Source organism: Ascaphus truei, chromosome 2 (assembly GCF_040206685.1).
Source record: "Ascaphus truei isolate aAscTru1 chromosome 2, aAscTru1.hap1, whole genome shotgun sequence".
Classification (NCBI taxonomy): Eukaryota; Metazoa; Chordata; class Amphibia; order Anura; family Ascaphidae; genus Ascaphus; species Ascaphus truei.
Window position 1 is genome coordinate 199,834,289 of NC_134484.1, and position 22,570 is coordinate 199,856,858.

The 22,570-nt window shown below is 40.9% G+C and overlaps 1 protein-coding gene across 3 annotated transcripts in view; it reads right to left on the reverse strand.

Annotated features, from left to right (window-relative positions):
• EXOC2 (exocyst complex component 2) overlaps positions 1-22,570 on the reverse strand; it is a 156,927-nt gene that overhangs the window by 101,044 nt on the left and 33,313 nt on the right. For all 3 annotated transcript variants that reach the window (XM_075585813.1, XM_075585815.1, XM_075585814.1), the window contains exons 5-6: positions 11,805-11,918; positions 5,595-5,719 (exon numbers count right to left, since the gene is read on the reverse strand). In XM_075585813.1, the coding sequence (XP_075441928.1) occupies positions 5,595-5,719; positions 11,805-11,918 (239 nt within the window). The remainder of the gene's footprint in view (positions 1-5,594; positions 5,720-11,804; positions 11,919-22,570) is intronic.

Genomic DNA, 22,570 nt, shown 5'->3' on the forward strand with positions numbered 1-22,570 from the left:
AACTTACAAGTATTCAGTGTGCCTAAGCGCCTAGAATAGAGTTAGGTCCAAGGGTCACATGAAAGCCCATCGCGGGCTGACATTTCGAAAGCCCTGACAAACGTTGTTTATACAGTATGGTGCTGATCTATCTCTTGCTTTCCCTTTTTCCAAAAAATTCTAGTTTGAGTTTTGAACAATTTATTATTTCAATGGCATCAAGTGTTACCGTGGCGCTTTCACGTATGTGGCTTTCGTGGCCATTTTAACTTGCTAGGCAGGCACATTTTCAGCAAATGATATCTCCGGAATGCAACCATTTTTAATCATGAGACCGCCACCACCCAAGTACCACGGAACTTCCGGCTGCGTGACAATGTGGTCGATTGTCCAGTGATCGCATGGCCTGAAGTTCCAAATTCCCTCAAGAATCTGATGACGGATCACAAGAGTGCTGGTCTTGTGATGTCAGTGAATATTATTAGGGCTAGAGACGGGGGCGAAAGTGTCAAAATTCAAGCCGCAAATTATTTGCAGGGTTTTCACCAAGATAGCTTGGACGGTAACATATTAGGGCGGATGCTCCTGAAACCACCATGATTTTCCCATAAAATCTGCGTACGAATTTTCATATTCAATTCGTTTGTAAATGTAAAAAATAAAATAAAATGTGATTTGAACGCGCATGCGTTAAGCCTCTCCCACTTTCTCACTGGCTCTTGTGCACATTGTTTGATGGTGAGGGTAGGGAGCTGGGTGAGTCGGGCTGGTTCTGGGTAGTGTGAGTGAGTACTACAGGCAGGTAGTAGGCACAGGTGGTGACAGGCAGGGACTGGGACAGCAGGGCGAGAGAGATTTGGGGGGATTTACAGGTTTTAAATTCTATTAGCACATCGACCACTCATAAGATCACACTTTTTATTGTGTTTAGCACTACTATCAATTTTATTCATTACAGTTTTTAAAGGCGTCACCCCAATTCGGGTTTTATCAAAGATAATTAGCACTGATTACATTTTTCATATCTATATATCTCTATATATATATGCACACTGAACACAAACTGTGAGAACCCTATAGCACTGGAGAAAAGATAGAACTATTCATAACCAATGTTTTACAGAGTTTTTTTGTTTTGTTTCTGGTAGAGCCGATTGATTGAGATAAGACCCTACGCCTCAAATACGTTTTTCGTTGTGTGAACTGCCATACATTTACTGCAAAAAACGATAGGCTTTCCTGCTCACAATCATTTGGACAAATCTTGCAATAAAGCAGCCATTTGTCTCCCGGAATTTCAAAGTGTTTACAAAGAAAGCTAAAGGTCACACTGGTCAGTTATCTCAAGTTTTGGTTTAATTTCATGGAAAATAGCATTGCCTTATCAGATATAACTTGTCTCTTTGCCTGTAAGCTGGGCTGTCAGTTTGACAGTGACCTTGTTTATGTGATGTTTCACAGGAAGAGTTGAGACGTGACTATAAAATGAGCAGACATCACCTCAACTTGACCTTTTAGACAGCGATGAGTTCTGGAGCGAGGTAAAGTAAATATGTCTGGCTTTTAGGTAAGAGAAAGGTTATTGTACAAGGTAAATTGGATCATGTAATGACCAAACCATATTATACAAAGAAAATTCACACATCATTGTTAATTAATAAGTTAGGTGATAAATTCACAAACAAAAGATAAATACACCCCCAAAATAATTGTAACAAACTATTTTACATCATTCATTTTTATCAAACTGAAAAGTACTGGAGAGCTTCACAATGAATGTGCTACTTGGGTGAAAACTCCACAGTAAAAGTGCATAAATACAATCTACTTCTGAGCAAAACAGCAGAATACTGTGTGACATAAGTATACAGTTCTGTAAATCTGACAAATTATTAAGCACCAACTGGGAAAAGCATAAGAAGCATTAATAAAAAAGGACACAAACTTTACTGCACTGTATCTGTATACTTCAAATAATTCTCCACAAGGTTAAACAACATGAAATCTCAGTTTAACGAATGCAGATAAAACATTTAGGTCAACTGATTTAAGTTAACTTCTTCCTGCCCTGACAAAGCAATAGTAAGTGTAAAGTATATTGCACTGTTTTTGAATATTTTTACATGGCACGAAGGTTGGTGTATATTTGTATTTTTTTTTTTTTTGTATGCTGCTAAGTTTTTACATTAAAATGAATAAAACAATATTTTTTTTGGAGATCTGGAGCACCCATCTTTTTTCCCCTTGCATTGTAATATGGACTTATTTTGTGGTTGATGCACAGAAGAGGGATTTGCCTTAACATTTTTGGATACAAATGTTCTTCAATTAATGTGCACTTGTTGGTGCCGCAAAATAATGTGCTCCAGTTCTTAAAGCAGCAGTTCAAGCTGAGGTTTAAAAAAAATATATATATACTGTATATATATATATATATATATATATATATATATATATATATATATATATATATATGCAAATATAACTGTATGCTCATCTGCATGTCTTAGGCAGGTCTGCAACCCCGCCTTTCCCCATTATCACCCAGCATACAGCACTTCCACTGCAGCAAGGGATTCTGGGAAATGACATGCAAATGAGCACACATATATATATTCCATTCAATATGTGCAACAATACAATCTACACACTGACAAGTAATTAGCTAAGTTGCAGATCGATCTGTGCTCCTGTGATTGGTCAGCGAAGATTCGGCTCGGGGGTTCACTAAATGGCTGTCAGTGCAGAAGAAGAGGACCCAAGATGCAAAGTTCTGTGGGAAAGATCATGTGACCAGGCAGTCACTAGATACAATTGGTTCACAGCAAGAGAGAGGGCAGGGCTCAAAAAAGGGTGTGCCAGAGCCTGTTTCAGAAGAAGGAGTGGTGACTTTGTAAATGGTTGCTATAGGAACAAAAAAATGCTTGTTACATAATACATTAAAAATGTTTTTTTTTTAAATGCTACAAATATTTTCTCATAGTACAGAACTGATTTATTAAAAATAAAACACGTAAGATATTGCTTGAACTGCAGCTTTAATAATGATCTAAGTTCACATATTAAACATACTGAAAACAAGTCCAGGACCTTGTGAATATTTCAACAGTTAGCACCTTTTCTTAATGTCTATGTATAACTTCACATTTGTGTACACAGGTATGTTTGGTCATCTTGCAGTAGTGCTGTGTTTTCAGCTCTATGTTCAGAAAGCACCTTTTTACAAATGTCAATACAACGAACAAACATGTCTTATGGAAGTAGCAGGATGAACTCACCAGTGCTGCGACTTCCTAAATGTCTAATATAGACTAAATCCCAACTGTAGTTCACATGCCACATTACAAAAATTGTAATAAAGAGAGCTTTTTGCAGTCTTGCTCGCATTTTTGTTAGTACACGCTTTAAACTTATTTATTTGGCTCTACTATGCAGTTATTTAATGGAAATGTCTTAAATAAATTATATAAACATAGTCAGCATTATCAGCCTAACAATTTTATTGTGAGAGAGAGATGTTGGGTTACTGAGTTGGCAGCTGTGAGCAGCATGCACAGATCAGGTAGAAGAAAGGTGTGAAGTATTGAAAATGGAAAACACTGCAGTGAAATATTAATTATAATAAGTGCAAAAATAGACTGCCAAAGGTGGCAAAAATGCACATCACTAACTGTACAGAGGTCTATACCTTACAGGTAAAACATATATACACACACACACTGTGTGTGTGTGTGTGTGTGTGTGTGTGTGTGTGTGTGTGTGTGTGTGTGTGTGTGTGTGTGTGTGTGTGTGTGTGTGTGTGTGTGTGTGTGTATATATATATATACTAGCTGATATACCCGGCGTTGCCCGGGCGTGGAAGGGCAGGGGGCATGGAGTGGAAGGGCGGGGGGGAGGGGCTTCGAAGGGCGGGGGGGCCAAGGGGCGTAGAAGGGTGGGGAGGGCAAAGGGCAGGGGGCCAAAAGGCCGGGAGGGGCGGGGGGGGGCAAAGGGAAGGGAGGGGAGGGGGGGCAAAGGGTAGGGAGGGGCGGGGGGGCAAAGGGCAGGGAGGGGTGGGGGGGGCAGGGAGGGGCAAAGGTCAGGGAGAGGCAGGGCAAAGGGCAGGAAGGGGCAAAGGTTAGGGAGGGGCGGGGCAAAGGGCAGGGATGGGCAAAGGGCTGGGGGGGAAGGGGGCAAAGGGCTGGGGGGGCAGGGGGCAAAGGGCTGGGGGGGACAGGTGGAGGGTGGCAGGGGACAAAGGGCAGAGGGAGGGAGGGCAGGGGGAGGGAGGGCAGGGGGCAAAGGGCAGGGGGAGGGAGGGCAGGGGGCAAAGGGCAGGGGAGGGAGGGCAGGGGGCAAAGGGCAGGGGGAGGGAGGGCAGGGGGCAAAGGGCAGGGGGAGGGAGGGCAGGGGGCAAAGGGCAGGGGGAGGGAGGGCAGGGAGCAAAGGGCAGGGGGGGAGGGCAGGGGGCAAAGGGCAGGGGGGGCAGGTGGCAAAGGGCTGGGGGGGCAGGTGGAGGGTGGCAGGCGACAAAGGGCAGGGGGAGGGAGAGCAGGGGGCAAAGGGCAGGGAGGGCAGGGGGGCAAAGGGCAGGGGGAAAGGGCACGGGGAGGGCAGGGGGCAAAGGGCAGGGAGGGCAGGGGGGGCAGGGCAGGGAGGGTAGGGGGGGGCAAAGGGCAGGGGGAGTCAGGGACACGTTAAATAACCCATTCCCCTGCGTTTCCTCACCTTGCACACGACCGCGCTCCTGTTCCTACGGGTACCGGCCGCCCTCCACCTCGGGCTCCTCAGCGGAGAGGCTGAGACGCTCCGGTGAGGAGGTGCTGCGCCTCCCGAGGGGAGAGGCGGAGACAGCCGGAGGAGCGGCCTCTGGGACGGGGAGCGGCCTGTGTGAGGGGAGAGCCGCAGAGAGCGTGCTCTGTGTGTGTGGGTGGGTGGGGAGATAAGCGGCGGGGGTGGTGAGCAGGGGGGATTGCCGCTAGGGACACAGGGAGGGACACAGGGAGACACATACAGACATAGAAACATATGACGCTTTCACAAATATATAGTAAGATATATATATATATATATATATACATATACATATATATATATATATATATACACACACACACACACACACACACACACACATACAGCTCAACCCCGTTACAACGCGAATCCACTTATAACACGATGCAAGCGTGGCTCCCAATTTTTGTATTTATGAATACTTTACAACATGATTGTATCTTAAATACTTTATTGTACAATGCATACAATTGTACATTATTTGTAATGCGACCCGCTTATAGCGTGATGTGATTTTTTGGAACCCAAGCACAGCGTTATAATGTGGTTGAGCTGAAAAAGCACAACACCGCACAAAACACAATCAGTTAATAAAGTGTTAAATACAATATTTTAAAACTAAAGTGGGGTGATAATTTCTCTCCATATGTAATGCTGCTTAAAAATGCACATCAATAACTGTACAGAGGTCTATTCCTTACAGGTAAAATATACATATGTATATGAAATAAAAGCAATAGGAGTTCCACCATAGGATTCACAACAAAATACAGTATACACAATTTATCACTTTCTCAACTTGCATACTGGGTGACAGGGCAGCCTTTTTCAACACAAATTACCTGCCAGTGCATCCTGAGCCTCAAAGAACGTGCTGAGACCTCCTTTCACATAAGCTACGCTTCCATCATTCTTCTTGTGTGCTTGTTTTCTTAAGTTATTGGCTGCCGTTTTTAGCTCCTCAAAGCTGAAGGGAGAACAAAAGTATCAAAGTGAACCCAAAAGGCGAACAAACGTAATCATAAATCTACGCAATTAAGTTCTTATTTGTTTGTTTTATAAAAAAAAATCCCTAATTACAGAATCATATGCATTTACAAATCGCAACTGAAAAAGGACAGAAGAAATAAGGAAGCTGACTGCGATTAAAGCTGAAACTTTGGTAAATACAAATGTAAACAACTAAACACTTAAATTATTTGTCCAACGTGAAGTCAAATCTGTTTTGTAGAAGACCTGATGCTTCCACAAACATTGCTTTAAGACCCTAATCTCACACAGCAACATATACTGAGATATATATATTAAAGTGGCAAAAAAATGTATTCACACAGTAACGAAACACTTTGGCGTACGTTCATTCGATATAAGAAAGTGCTGGGCAACGCCATATCCAAGAGAGAAATGTACGTTTCAGGGCTCAACTGGAACCTTTGTCGGGAGGTCTTCTGTAGGCCAAGACATGTTTATTAGTTTTTCCGACGGAATCCCAAAAGTCTATCTCCAAATAACCAATTTGCACTGCTTTTGTTGGGGGCTACTTAAAGGATTATACCAAAATGAGGTAAGACCGTTTCCTACCTAAAATGAGGTCAGAAAGTTGTTCTTGGCTGAAATATATAAGATTTCTCAGATGAAATAGTTTAGGTAAATGCAGGTTAGAAAACAAAATACAACTTGAATACTCTCTCTGGAAAGATGCAAAAAAATATGCCGGGAGTTTCCTTATAAACTCTAGTATGTTTTGAAACCTGCTCTCGTTTCAGCAAGTACCAAAGAAGAGACATACAAGTACAGGAAAAAAGGCTGCAATTTGACAGAGAATAGGATATTTGGAGGGCAAACATACGTGTTTTGTTAGGAGAGCAGCACTTATTTCACCCTCCTCTAAATCCACAAAATGTTGAGTATTGCAAATGCACAGAAACGTTCAAGTTGTCTTCAAAATGTATAGCTGATCGAGCCAGGAAGGAAGGACATATCCCTGTCTTGCATAGATGCCCAATATTTGCTTTAGCAAATTAATGGAGATCAGCAAGTTACTTTCCTTTCATCCCTAAAAACCCAATGGTGCATAATGATTTTTCCGACATCAAAAGGAATTTGTGAAAACCAAATGTACAATATGAAGACCCCTTGCTATGAACAATGACGCCTGTTCTTTTGCTGGGAGTAGTTTAAGGAAACGTAAAAACAAATGAAACAATGGATTCTAAGTTAGGAGAGAACTCCTTGTGGCGCTTGGAGACAAAAATGACAAACTGCTTTTATATCAGCGAGCCACGTTGAGCTTTTACTTTTGGCCAGATATGGTAGAAACAAAATCCAGTGTCCAAGAAGCAAAACTAAACTTGCATTACTTCAATGCAAATACAATTTTGTAAAATAATATGATACTAAAGCAAGGTACGGTGGGTAAAAAAAAAATAAAGTGACAACAACTCTGCACAGTAATGATAAAGGACACTTGTGAGCACATGCACGTCTCAAACAGGTCTCCCGGCTGTACTGGGAGCATTGCATGCTGTGTGTGATTATGGGCTCAGGCAGGTTTGGGGGATCTGTCCGTGGTGTGAATTTGCTCGTTTGTGTTCTTTATCATGAATTCATTTAAAAAGCAGCTAAATATTTTCTTGGCTTTAGCTGCAATTAATTAAGTGTAACGGTGTTTTCACAAATAAATAACTGTTGGAAGGATTATTAGGAGCTCTCAATAAGTGGATGCATTAACCATTCGGTGCTGGAAGGATTTGTAGTGCGTTGCTTTGCTGTCGCCTAGTTTTTCAGTTAAAAGGGCAATCACTCACCATGACCAAAATATATATATATTTTTAAATACTCTGCAATGTATTATTTTGTCATTCTAAGTTAAAAGTTCTATTAGCCGTGTTGGACCTGGTGACAAACAGATTTGATGTAGGTTGTGGTACCATTGTAGAGGACCAACATTAGAGGTCTTCATAGAAGAAATTATAGCGTACAGAGCTTATGAAACCTCATAATGTAGGTTTCTTCTTCACGTGCACTGTGGCAGCACAGTTAGAAGGAAACATATATATCCTAAAGTGATGAGTAGGGGTGGAGATAAACTCTGTAGGGAGTCTTCAAGTGGAGTGGTGAGAAGATCATCATCAATTAGCAGGAGTTAAGAATGCTACAGTAGGTGTCAGAGGGGCATGAAACGCAGAGGTGTGAAGTGTCAGGCTGTTCTGAACCACCTTATAGAGAAAGTGTGAGGGCGAGAGAGGTTTAAATCTCACGGAAACCGTAAGCCTTGACAGCATCCACAATTGAAAGCGGCAGCATGCTCCACTTCACCCAGTGCCCTGCTGCTCTGAATTCTGTCATGCAGTTTCTCAGTGCTCAGCTGCGGTCACTCACCAGCAAACAAAAAGCACAAATTTCTTGCCCCAGAATTCCTAGCGCCGGCAGCAAAGAGCGGGCACGCGGTCGAGAGGCAGAGCATGATTAGAGCGCACAGCCCACAGCCCTCTCCTGCCCATCCACTCTGCTGCTTTCCTCAAGTTCCCTGCTTCCTCCCTATTCATGCTCTGCTGCCCCCTCCAGACCTTTTTCCAGCCGCTGCCCTCATTCCACCCTTTGCTGTCCCCACATTTACCATGGGCTGTGCTCCCCACATCCACGCTCCTGCTATAATTGATCACATATCCAGTATCTTGATTTAATACATTGTTTTTAGTGTCCAGAAGTTGAAGATTATATATATATATATATATATATATATATATATATATATATATATATATATATATATATATATATCGCATGTTGTCTTGCCTCCTGTGTGTTTTCATATTTTCCTTTGAGAACTAAGACTGCTAAGTCCAACAATGAGTGTCCTGTTTGGGAAAAGTGCTGCCCCACAGGAGTTCTTGTATTGATGTCTGATATGGTGAATCTGTGGTGATTCATCCTGGTCTGAAGGCCCTGTGGTTTCTCAAATATACATTTTCTACAGGTTGGTCCTGGAGAAATTATTTCCAGTCTTTTATACAGAGACAGCATGAGTTGTAGATGCACCAATATGAAGTATGTTGGAGAAACCCAACAGGCCCATGAAACCCGGATGAATCACCACAGATTTACCATATGGACATGAATACAGGAACTCCTGTGGGATAGCACTTTTCCCAAGTATGGCCAGCACTGTATAACTTAGTATTAATCGTTAAAGGAATTTTTTTAAAAAGACTCAGGAGAGAGGAACATGAGAATTAAAATATATTCAACTTCTGGACTCTAAAAACAATGGTTTCAATCAATATACTGGATATATGACACATTGTGGCAACATTTAATGCACATCCTGCTCGACATTAGCATACTTATCCCCAGCTAATTGATGATAATCTTCTCACCACTCCACTTGAATACTCCCTACAGAGTTAATCTCCTCCCCATCTCATCACTTTAGGATATGTATGTTTCCTTCTGACTGTGCTGCCACATTACAATTGAAGAAACCTATTCGGTTTCAAATTCAAAAGCTCTGTACACGATAAGACCTTGATTGTTGATCCTCTAAAAGTTATCAGAAACTACATTCAATTTGTAATTCTTGGAAAGATTCAGGCCCCACGCGTAAAATGAGCTTCTTGTGGAAAAAAAATAAAATAAATAAAATTAAGAGAAAAAAAAAAAACAGGCTATTTTTATATTCTGGTTCCAGTTTAAAATCGAATGCCAACGGAATAATTGTTCTTTCTATGCTGCTATCATTAGCCAAACAGATCCCCAAAAGGGAAAGACTGTGTCTGACCAATCTCTCTGCGTATACAACGTTTATCAGCAGATTGAAGAAATACTCAAAAGCATTTGGTTAAAATGGAGAAATTAAAAGTATATCAAATATATTAAAAAAATACATGTACTTGTCCGATTTGTTTAAAAATGGTGTCAACCACCTACATTTAGGCTACTAAACACACCACTGCTGCGAGTCGAGTTTGGCCATAAGAATGAGTAACCCCACCATTTAAAACAAAAAACATAATTACTTCTTTACCGTAATTTAAATAAAGTGTTTCATGCTGGTATCCTCACAAATCCACATCTAAAACTGTTACACTAATCCAAATCACTGTACCAGGTACAGAAGCCAGGCAATTGTTTACATGGACACGAAACTTCATTTTGGGTCAGGAAAGTGGCTTTTATCATTTCGAAGTCAGAAATTTCCTTCAAGGAAAAAACATACTTTGTGCTAACCAAAACAGCAGGGCTCAAAATACCCTCAAGTTCCCCTTTTCCCAGGTTAAGTAGAGTGCATGAGAATGAAAGTTACACTGCTTTCTTTTGCATGCACAAAGACAAAGCAGATGTGCGAGTGAGCAGTGGGACAAAGGCCTCTGCTATTTTAAAACATATACAGTGGTCGTGTCTATTTATAATCCTTCTTATTTGCAAAGTTGGGATTTGTTGGGTTCATCTTGGCATTCAAAATTAACAATCCTTTTTATGCACAAAACATTTCAAAGCAGAAAAAATATATATTTCTGTGACATTAATATCGTTGTTTTTTTTACACATAATTATTATAGGTTTCATGTTTTTTCCTCTGTTTTCAAAAACAATACAATTTCTTATATTGCTCTTTCAGTGGAAGGTGAGATGCATTTCTAAATGATATTTGTTAGATTGTATTATTTTTTATAATGTGGAATGTCTTGGTGATTCTGCTTTCTGCTGGCTCCATCTGTCCAAGGTGTGTGTCTCCATGCTGACAAGGCACAGCAATAGTGGTTACTGGGGTTGTGTTATTTCATCTTGGGATGAAAGGGAACTAAGGACAGTGGCTCGTTTAAAAAGTTAAATGGAGCGGGTTGACCTCTTCAAACAAGTCAGACATAGAAAAGTTAAAAAAAAAATATTTCAAAATAGTTATACAGTACATCTTTTCTCTGGAGGGTTTCACAATCTTTATCTAATGTGTTTTGGTGATAGGTGCTCTCCCATTCCTGAAAACTAGAGATATGTTCTATGTTTGTAAAGTAATCAGGTTGCCATCATTACTGAAAAAGTTCAACGTAAGCAGCGGATATGCTTGAATTATTCAGACCTGAAGAAAATGGAAACACATTTTTACTGTATGCAAATCAGTAAAACAGTTACTTTACGGGTGGCTGAATCTTCCTAAGGAAGTCAGTTACACCTAGTATAAAATGTTTGTTCTTCACCTGTTATAGGAGAGTGCCCTTTTCCTTACAGTTCTCACAATGTAGTTATACTCCCCTATTCCCTGTTTACTATTTCTTAAAGGTTTGGAATTTGACTGAACTGGCAAAAGTGCAGCCAACATGCAATATTCAAGTGGCTACATTTCAAGAAACGCAATCGGTTTTTACATGCCGAAGTCCAAGATGATGTATATCTAGGAAAGACAAAAAAAAAAAAATATATATATATATATATATATATATATATATATATATATATACACACAATATATATATACATATATATATATATATATACATACACACACACACACACCTTTTTAGCTGGACCACAGAGAAAAGGACTAAATACAGAATATGTATGTATTTTTTATCAACCCAAAGGTAAAGAATACAAGGTTAAAAATAACAATGGCCTGAAACAATTCTGTTGCTAGGAAAAGTGCACATTCTTCCATGGCACACTGTGGAATTGGGACATTCAGACAACACAAATATAAGTTCCCTGGTTCCAGAAGAGCTTGTAATGTTTGTAATGCACTGAACATCCCGCTGGGAGGTCAAAATGTTTGTTTGGTCATTCTATAGATCTACTGTATGAAGAACTCTCCTGATAGTACACGGAAAGGTGTCACAAAATGTATTGCGCTACATTTCTCCACTACCCATACACCTATTAAAACTTGTCAGTTTTTTACGTAACGTATGTAATACATCCATTCACCAAAGCGATTGCAAATCAGTTCTCGGTTCAGTTTGAGCCCTCTGTCTAGGTAATCTGACAAGCAGTCAACAGTTTACATAACAGGCCATGATTTTGTCTTTTATATCACACAAGTGCATAAGGTCACAAACCTGGTTGTAGAATGATTGTCTATCAGATACCATGTTGCAGAGAAATTTTCACTGGTGAAATCTCCACTCATCCCAGGAAACAGGCTCTCGATTTCCTTCTGCGGAACTTTCCCTCTGAAAAGGTAAAAGAATACACACAGTGTATCGTATCCAAGGTGCGTGCACAAAATATCATGTGACACAACCAAAAACGACCCTTTACACGTCTCTCTCTCAAATAATGTACTATTCAGAATAGAGTAAATGAGTACTTCAGTATTAGGAGATACCTTTTTTATTTGGACTAACAAATGATATTATAAAACAGCTTGTCTTATAATATAATTTGTTAGTCCAAATATAAACGGAACCACCTAATACTGAAGTACTCACTCGGTACTATCGCAATTGGACCAACACAGCTATTTCTATGTAACTATTCAGTACCAGATATATAAGTGCTTGTCTCACTGAAAAGGTGTCTTAGGCCGAAAGTTATGTTTCGCCGGGCGGCGGGGTCGCGGGATTCTGGCAATTTGATTTGTTCAAGGGCCGTCACGTGACGCGACAGCCCTTGAAAAATCAAATTTTGCCGGCTTCCAGTTTCCGCTCCGTCGCGCGCACTATAAGCACCCGCGGCGGCGGCAATGTATTTGTTTTCGGGCGACGTCGCGTCGCTGGCACTATAAGCGCGGCCTTACAGTGTGTAGATACAATTAAACTATTTTCAGAGATCCCCTGGAAATATAGCAGACGTGTAAATTATTTAAACTGTTCCATAAACCAGGTAGCTGAAATGTTTTCTCATACTTCTGGAACTGCTCCTGTGTTGCTGGACCCTCAGACTATTTAGTAACAAGAAGAAAAATAGCAGTGATAATAGAATGAAACCGACCGTAAGATATAGAAATGCATTGTTGTCTGGAACTGTAGTTACTATTCAAAGCAAAGGTTTATTTATTTTTAAACATTTCAGTTAGCGTGAACTGCAAACTACTTCTCTGAAATGTGATACAGGCATGAAAACACTAGATAGCAATGTAAACTGGAATTTTTAGTAAAGGGAAAATACACGAGAATTGAATGCCTCATTGAATATTTTATATACATGTTACATACCCCAGTTATGTTTAATAGTTGTTCAAGAGTACAGTATAAGCCTCCCCAGAATGCAGTGATTAGTTAGGAGTTGTAAATTTGTTCTGGCGGGTGAGTAACTAATTAATCTGAACCCCAATGTTATCCCATTCCAGGGTTAAATTAGCAACGGTTTATGTAACAAGCCTACCCCAAAGGAAAGGCAGATCAAAGACTACAGTAGCACTCAGACTCAAAAGATATATCAAGCACTTGTTATATTATAACATTAGGTTAAAAGGCCATTACTTAAGAATAAAATGGAAAAAATACCAAAGCCATTATATGGTGGCAATTATAATGAAGATATTAGTTCACCTGACTCATCTGAGAGCAAAAGCTTCCCCCCTGCTTATCGGGCTGCCTGGGGAATTGCAATAGTAGGAACATAACCTGGATTACAGACCAGTACTGTCTGGCTGAGATCACACACAGGAGATCAGGCCCCCCACACACGCATGTTTTCATTGCCTGCTGCTGACATATTCGTTTCTGGGAACTTTAACACTCAGGAAAGAAAGGACATGCCACAAGGGGTCATTTTAATGGGAGTTACAGAACTAGCCTGTGTAATAAACAAAGAAAAAATGGCATCAACTTGTAGTACAAAGTAAGAGCGTGTATCTAAAGCACTGCAAAGCAACTTGTGGCTCTTAAAGAGATAAAGCCATACTGAGCTCACTAAAAAAAGTTAACAACCTAACCATTTAAAAATGATTAAAGGAACAACACCCCTTTTAGGGTTTGGAATAAAGAACGCTTTTTCTTCTCCTTTTTAGTGTTGATTCAGAATAATTAAATCACGTGCCCATGCCATCTGGCTATTGGGACAACAAGTGAAATGAAAACAATATAAAATGTTGCAAACTATTTACACACCCCTTTAAATCTTTTGTTGCTGGAAGGGTTATGAATGGTCCATGAAAGAATAAAATGTAGGTGTTATTCTGCAGCACTTCAGAGACATCTGCCTTTTTTTGTAGTGTTTAACATATGAAGTAATGACTAGTCCAGGGGGGGCTCACTCCAGTCCTCAAGGGTCACCAACAGATCAGGTTTAGCACAGGTAGCTCAATCAGTGGCTCGGGTCATACTGATTGAGCCACCTGTGCTAAAGCAGGGATACCCTGAAAACCTGGTCTGTTGGTGGCCCTTAAGGACTGGAGTGAGCCGCCCCTGGACTAGGGTGTATGTTGATTAATCTCATTCTGAGCGTGTCCTGCTTACGTGCGGTAATTTGTGAGAGGTCTGAAGGACAATAGCTGAACGCCACAAATCTAGAGTCAAACCCACTAACACATCATCAGTTTTATGTCATACTAAAAAAAGTCAATGTTACTGACAGATAGTAATAGTAAAAACATACAAAACACGTTCAGGTGCACTCTGCATTACACTGAGCGCATCATGGTCAGGAATTGTCACATCTCTATGGATGTACTTCCAACCCACCCTCGGTTACGGCAGTTATCTTTCCATAAATAAGAAAAAAATATATATATTTTGAGTGATAAAGAGGAATTTTTATTGAAGTGATGTAGACCAGGGGTGCGCAAAGTTTTTGCCCCCCCCCCCCCGGCATCAAATGACGTCACGGGGTCATGTGACGCCGGGTTACCATGGCGACGCGTCGCCGTAGATTAGGTAGGAGTAGTTACAGAGGCCTTGGGGGAGAGTGCGGGACCTCTGGAACCGCATCACCCCCCTAGAAAATCTCATGCCCCCCAGTTTACGCACCCCTGATGTAGATTATGTATATCTTGCTCTGGGAGCCCGTTTCTCCAACTGGATTCGTCAATTCGGGCAAGACCAAAGACACTTTTTTTCTTCCATTCAGGGGCATGCCTAATTTGAATTACGACAGTCTTAATTAGCACCTTGAATGTCAATGAAACCAGCAATGTGTGCTCTGCAGGCCCATCCAGGATGCAAAGGGTTAATTTCAGATTGCTATGTAAAACAAGATGCTCATAATGCCTGTTTGATAAAACAAGCAAAAACACAAACATATATATAATTATTATCGTTTATTTGTAAATTGCCAACATATTCCGCAAAGCGTACAATGGGGCCACAGAGTTATGTATATTTACATAAACAGAATGACATACCAAATAAGGACAAACAAGCGCCAAGAGATACAGAGAGATAATGAGGGCCCTGCTAGTGAGAGCTTACACTCTAGAGGGAATAAGGGGCAATTTTGAAAGATAAAAAGTGGCTGCTTATAGTGGGATGGAGTGTGTGTATATGTATGTGTGTATATATATATATATATATATTGTGATACCATTACTGTCCTCTAGGGGCTGGAACAGTGCAGTAAGTGTGCTTTCCAGTCCACAGAGAGTTAATTCCTCAAAGAGAAGCCAACAGCAGCTGCTAACTCATGGAGTTTTGAATGAGGAAGTGTTTTAAAAGACACAGGAAGCTGCCAGACACAGACTGTTTTCCCCAGAGAAGGGGGGGATAGAAGTGCTCCCCAGCTGCGGAAGCTGGTTACTGAGGACCTACAGAGGAGTTTCTCTGAGCTCAACGTGGGGCTGAGTTCCCCTAGGAAGAAAGTACGACAAGGCCATGCTGAAGCAGGGACATCTGCTTCAAAGGACTGACAGATAAGCAAAATCAGTTTATTGTTGTATGCAGAGACTGTGTTACATTGTTGTATATGCCTGGGCATGATTTGGCTTGGTAACCAGCTTAGCTGGCCATGCAGTTAGTGAGGAAGAAAGCTATGGTGTAGTTAGCTTTCCCAAAAGGGAATAGGTGTTATTTTTATGTGTTTTGATTTAAAGGGACAGTAAGCCTGTTAGCATATGATTTAATCCCTGTAAATAAACCCCATGTAAGAGAAGTACGATGTTTCCTGCCTTTATCTTGGACTAAAAGATGCTACAACATGGTGTGGGAATCACACATACATACATACATACATACATACATACATATCATATACATTTTAAGTTATGGTGGGTGAAAAAATGTATATGGTACCAAGCCTAGAAAAATTGCAAAGCAAGTATAAACCAACCTCACCCTGATGATACCCATTAAGGTTGAAACATGTCTGTGAGTGGTTTGACTTGCTTTGCATCTAGTCCCATGCTGTGCTTAAAAGCTGTATGAACAGCACGGCATTTGCTTAAATGGGCTCCATGTGAATGGATATTCCAGGCAAAAGGTGACACATTGTGTGCTCATTTGCATGTCATTTCCCAGAATCCATTGCTGCGGTGGAAGCACTGTATGCTAGATAATGGATGAAAGGCAGGGTTGCAGACCTGTCTAAGACATGTGAATGTGCTCACAAGTGATATTCTTTATTGGGTGTGTGTGGATAGATAGATAGATAGATAGATATCCCCTTGTGTGCACGAGAACAAAGGCCCTTTTGGAAATCAAGGGGGTAAAGAGCAGAAACATGTCTCTCTGGTGAAACTTAAAGACAAACCTTCTGCCTTCTTATTGTGTTTGTCGTCTAATTCTGTAAAGTGTTGTAGAAATAAATGGCTGGCTCTACATAAAATGTACATTTAAATACTCAGAAAATGTAATAATGGCAAAGAAGTAAATGGAGAGAAATAATGAAGATGCAGTAAACGAACACTTGATTTGAAGCAAAGGTAATCTAAGGTTCTCATGTCAGATGTGTATAAGGTTTTAAACTGTCGCTTAGCAATTTTCATGCAACAGAACCGTGCATACATTTGCTTAGATAAAAGAGTTTATTTGACCCATTGTAAAAATATATGTGATTTAGAACTGTAGTAAGTGTTTCACAGAAACATACTGTATCATTAGTAAGCGAATCAGCAAGAGTCAGAACTATATTCTTAAATCATAGCATAAGGCAGTTATGTTGTCACAACCTTTTATATCTTTCAGACGTAAGAAATGCGGAAAAAAATCTAGCAAACTGGCACTAAGCTGTTCTGCACAAACTCACATCCTCCTTCATACTAACCAATTCATTAACAGCAATCTGAGCAAAGTTTATGCCAATCAGACGCACCACATTGCACCTGAAAAATAGAACATAAGAGAAGGGAACATGTACAGGCCCTTTAGCCAACTCGTTCTACCCATTAAGAAATGTACAGTCTTCAAAGTGGCCATCTTTCTGGATGGTCAATTACAGTAAGCTCATTTGCATAGACATGGGTAACAAAAAACACTGCATTTTAACACTTGGATCGCAAATGAATCTTTAAGGTGAAGGATCGCAAATGAATCTTTAAGGTGAAGTACAAAGATTTGAAATGCACAAGTCATTAAACAAATAGTAAGAGTAACATAAAACAAATTCACTCTCTGATCTAACACCCTTATTTAATACTTCCTACCCTGCCGCGTTCCCTTGTATCTATCCCAAGCATACTTGAATTATTTTCATGCATTTGACCTTAATTCTGAGACATCTTTCATCGAAAAAAGCTTCCTTACATTTTCTACTACCCTCCTGCTTCCAACTGCTCCCTTGTCCTAGAATGTCCTTTTTTTCTGAGAGATGCTTTCCTTATACAGCCTATACATGCTTTTGATAATTGTGAAATATTTGATAAAAACCATATATGCTATAATTGTGAGGTCTAATACTCTACCTTTTATAAGGCTTTAAATGTAAACCTTGTACCTTTTGTGTTGCCTTTCTCTGGACCATCTCCATTTTGGAGATGTAATCTGTAGGGCCGGACATCATACTTTCATTGTACATTGCTTGGCCATTTTACAATCATCAAACAGGATAGCCCTGTTGACCATAGTTATAGGAATGCCTTTGAGCAGGTATGGTGGCCCAAGTGTTCTGTATACTTTTCTGCACTGAATTATGGTTACTACATCTGGTGTTGCCCTATTATTTTCCATTGCATCTATCCCTGGACAAGTTGCACGAGACGTGCAGTGGACAACCAGTTTTGGGAGGCACTGGGAGACATTCGCCGCAGGCAAGAGAGGAATCGCTGCATGCCACTGTCCGATGGCAGGGTGCTCATTCAATATGCTTGGAAGCGGCTTCACAAAACAGTTAATAAGGCCCTTATACAAATGGTCCCCTACATACCTCCCCTCAGGTTCTGCCCAAGCTGTTTGATAGTGCAACCTTACACCGACTCTTCCGGCAGCTCTCCAGCGCTCACGGTAATGAACTGCTGGGAGAGGCACTGAGAAGTCAGAAATGCTGGCTATACTTCAGTGTGACTGAACTCCGCAGACAGGACAGTGAGGAAGAGAGAGGAGAAAGGAACAGGGTGAGGGAAAGTGAAGGGAAGGGAGAAAGTGTGTGTGTGTATATGCCTGTTTATTTGGGTATATCTGTATGTATGTCTGTGTGTGTCTGGACGTCTGTATGTCTGTACATATATTTGTTTATGTATCTTTGTCTGTGTATATATGTGGATATGTCTAGTGTATGTGTTTTATTTTTTATTTCCAAACAGACTGAAGTGTTAAATAAAGCCAATTCCCTTTATTTAAACTGGTGAAATGATTACTTGATCCTTCTTGTGCTATTTGCACCAGTTTAGCAGTTCACATACTGTACATGATATATAGCACCCTGAAGGGGAACTAGCTGATGGGGCTTTGGCCAATTTGGGAGATCAAAGCAGCAGCTGGGAGACAAAAATAAAAATGGTCTTTCAGGCCATTTGAAAAAAAATAATGTAATGTCCTGAATTATGGCCACCTGTGAGCTCCCACTGTTTGTACGGAGTTTGTGTGTTAGAGAATTATATCTTGGGAGGAAAATTGCATGTAAATAAATTAACATGATTTCTGCTATCTTGAAACAAAATATATTGGAAAGGTACACTGTATACAAAGTGTTGTCAATTGCCTAAATATTGCTACAAGTCTGGACAAAATAACTGGTCCAATACACTTATGTGTGAGCACAATGCGTAAACTTATGTGAAAGAATATAGCTCAAGCAAACCACTTTGCTGGTGCAGCAGCTGTGGCGTGCAGCCACAGACCAGCACATAAAGGGTTTAAGCAGCCACTGAGCTCACAAGAATAGGTCCACCTTGAACCTAGCCACGCCCTATTACATGCAGAGCGCTATACTGTACAATGTAATAACTATGAAAATATATCTTATGTCGCCTCACATTAAAAAAAGGTTTTTAATTTAGAGATTAATGATGGGGGTTTTTTTTCCGGTGGTCATAGCTTTTAGATCAGCTGAAAATAATCAACTTTCTTTAGGCCCTGCTTAACATATAACCAGACATGCACTATCCAGAGGTATCAATTTCCAAGGACTGACATCAGTCTGACTTGTGGTTTGTGGTCCACAAAAAAAAGTTAATATGATGGGAATGTACTGATTTGTTTTTATCAGCAACATCTCCCTGGATTCAATGACACTGCTAACGCTACAAATCAGGGAGGCTCACAGTTAAGTGAAATGAGTAAATTGACATGCCTGTAATAAAACCCAAAAGAATATATCTCAAATATTCCACCAGGTGGCAATGTGAGACCACGATTTAGCTGGCCGTGGGAAGATCTGTGTGCAGTGAGTTGTGGTGGGTGGCTGGTGAATTACTTGGAACGTACTTAACATTTCGGGAATTCACTTTTATTTAGGGGACTGATCTCTGGTAATGACCCACTGCGGCAAGCAAAACAACAAACAGTATTTTGAAAGAAGGTCTAAGCACACTCCGTGCAGCAAGGGACAGCTACAGCCGGGTTTCTTTGGATCTCAGGGATTACATCCTCATGATTTGGCAGAAGAAAGAGCTCAGGCGGGGGGGTTAGGGGGGTGACTTTAGCAAACAGTTGCACAGCACAGCTGTTTGAGTATGCATAGTATTTTCATACAGTAGTGTTTTCAAAAGGAACAATGAAAATAAAGGGGAAATGTAAAACATTGATGCTCAATCTCACAGCAAAATGGACCCCAAAATGTGCTGCAATGCAATGCTGCATCTTTACATTTACTCTGGGTATACAGCAAATAAAAATATCACTTGTGAGCACATTTACGTCTCAGACAGGCCTCAACCCTGCCTTTCCCCATTATTTCTTAGCATACAGTGTGCACACTGCAGACAGTATTTACTGGACGGTGGAAGGCTTTCGTCCCTTTATTATTCACCATAACTTACTTTGTGTAACTGCTCTAGATATATATTAATATATACACTTTTTTTTTTCTATTTTAATTAATGCAATGTTTAATCATTTAAATCGTCACTGGCTAGGGATTCATTTTGCTTATACTGTGCTGAATGCATAACATTGTGCAAAGGAAACCTGGTGTGGAACCAGCGTCGTGAAATAAACACACTAGTGTGCTGGTCCTTTTCACTCATTTCACTATTTAAACATGGTCATGGGCGGGTTTATTTTTTTGAGCAATAGATAAATAAATACAGTTGCACGTCAGCATTTTCTGTACCTTGCATCTGAAGCATTGTTGTGTGTGCTAAATAATGTGAACGGCCCAATGAGACAAAGCAAGAATGATCTTCTGCAACACGAATGTATATAGTGGTTTGACATTTGATTGCTCTGGATGCAATGTACTGCTGACCCCTCCGGCAAAAGCGCTAAAAGCCCTGCTTGGGAATATGTTGGACTTGCAATGACTGAAAGCAATCAGGCTTGAAACAAATTATCTTAGCAACTGCTGTTTCATAACTAAATATGTTTTAATAGGGTCTCAAATCTAGACCACAAAAAACTTGGCTTATAGCTTAGTGAGCTAAAATATAGCTGTAACTCAAAAGCAGCTTTTTACAATTACCATTTACAATACCTGAGACAATCAGAAAGAAATCCATAGGCTTCTCTGCATGTGAATTTCAAAGGTCAGCTGTAATTAGGTGTGGGAAGAGAAGCTCCACAGCTGGCAGAGTGTAGCACCTAATACACCGTTACATAGTTAAGGAGGTTGAAAAAAGACATATGTCCATCGAATTAAACCTATGCTAAATTTAGACAACAGATATTTATTCATTCTATATTTCTATTTACAGTACATTGACCAAGAGGAAGGAAAACAAAAAACCCCAGTGAATCATCCTTCAATGCTGCCTCTTAAGGGGAAAATTAAATTCCTACCTGACTCCAAAAATTGGCAAACGGATTACTCCCTGGATCAACATCCTTCCCATGTTTACTTATTTGTCCCATGTTTACTTATTACTTATATACCCTGTAAATCTTTCCTTTCTAAAAAGATGTCCAACCTGTTTCTTGAAAATATCTACAGTATTGTATCTGCTATCACAGTCTCCATGGGTAATGAATTCCACATTGTAACTGCCCTTACTGTAAAGAACCCTTTCCTTTGTTGCTGGTGAATTCTCCTTTCCTCCAACCTAAAGGCTGCGTCCACGGTGAGTGCGGGCGAGTGCGACCGCGTGCGGGCGGTGCGATCAAAATGCCGTGCCTCTATGAGGAAGGACATAGAGCGCGCGACGGCGCTCGCAATGTGCGAGGAAACAAATCAATTTGTCACATGAGCAGTTCGTTCAATGAGGGCAAACCAGCTCCGTAACGTCACGGCCACGCCTTCGACACACCCCCTCTGTCACATCTACCAAGAGGGCACAAATCGTTCCAGCTAGAGGCACGTGTGAAGCCACGTGCACAAGCACCCACCATGGACGCAGCCTAAGGCCTGGGCCATAGAGGGGTGAGGAGAGCGGAGGCGCGCTAACGCTGAGGCTCGCCTGCTAAGTCAGCGTGATTCCACGGACTTGAGGGCGAGCCAGCGTGCGCGAAGGGAGTCGGGGGGAGGTGGTTGGAGTCGGGGCAGTGACGTCGCTGGGCCAATCGCCCGCGACGCACTGACGTCAACGTCACGGCGCCGACGCTGCTTCAGGCTGATTGGATGTTTTCAGCCGACAGTGCGCTGAAAAACAGCTTGGCGCTCGGCTGAAAACTCCAAAGCCTCCGCACGCCTGCGGACGCTCGCGTGAGCCCCCTCTCAAGGCATCCTCATTGAGGATGCAGGGGCTCAGCGCTGAGCGTCCGCACGGCTCAGCGCGGCCTGTCCGTCTATGGACTCGGCCTAAGGGATGACCCTGTGTCGTTTGTACTGGCCTTCTGGATGAATAGATCTTTTGAAAGCTCCTTGTATTGACCCAGAATATATGTGTATAGTTAACATATCCCCTCTTACACACATTACAGTTGATCTTGTTAGGAAGTTGACTGACAGAGAACAGCAGTCCTCTTGTTGTCTAAGGATGTAAAGTAATTATAAACAATGAATCAAATGGAGAAAAAATAATGTAGGCCTAAATATTTTTCTGTACTGGAAGAAAAAAGTAAATTCACTCCGATTCTTATGGTAACTTAGTTAAAAGTACACATCAAGGCAGATTTAAAGCTCTATTCGTGTAGAACTCACAGGTTGGAATCATGACCCACAACAAATCTGATGACAACTAGGAAATATTATCTTACACACTGCATTTTTACAAGCAACTTACTATAAAATGCTTTATTATGAGTAATCTAAAGGATGGCAAGAATGCAGAATTTACTGCCCATTGACTATACCCCAACGAAGTGAAGAGGGTACATAATGTAGCAAGACAACTGCCTTTGTCATGTATAAAACACAACATATTTATACCACTTAGTGTCTGCTCTTGTATGAATCAAAGTATTGCCATGGTGCAGCATTC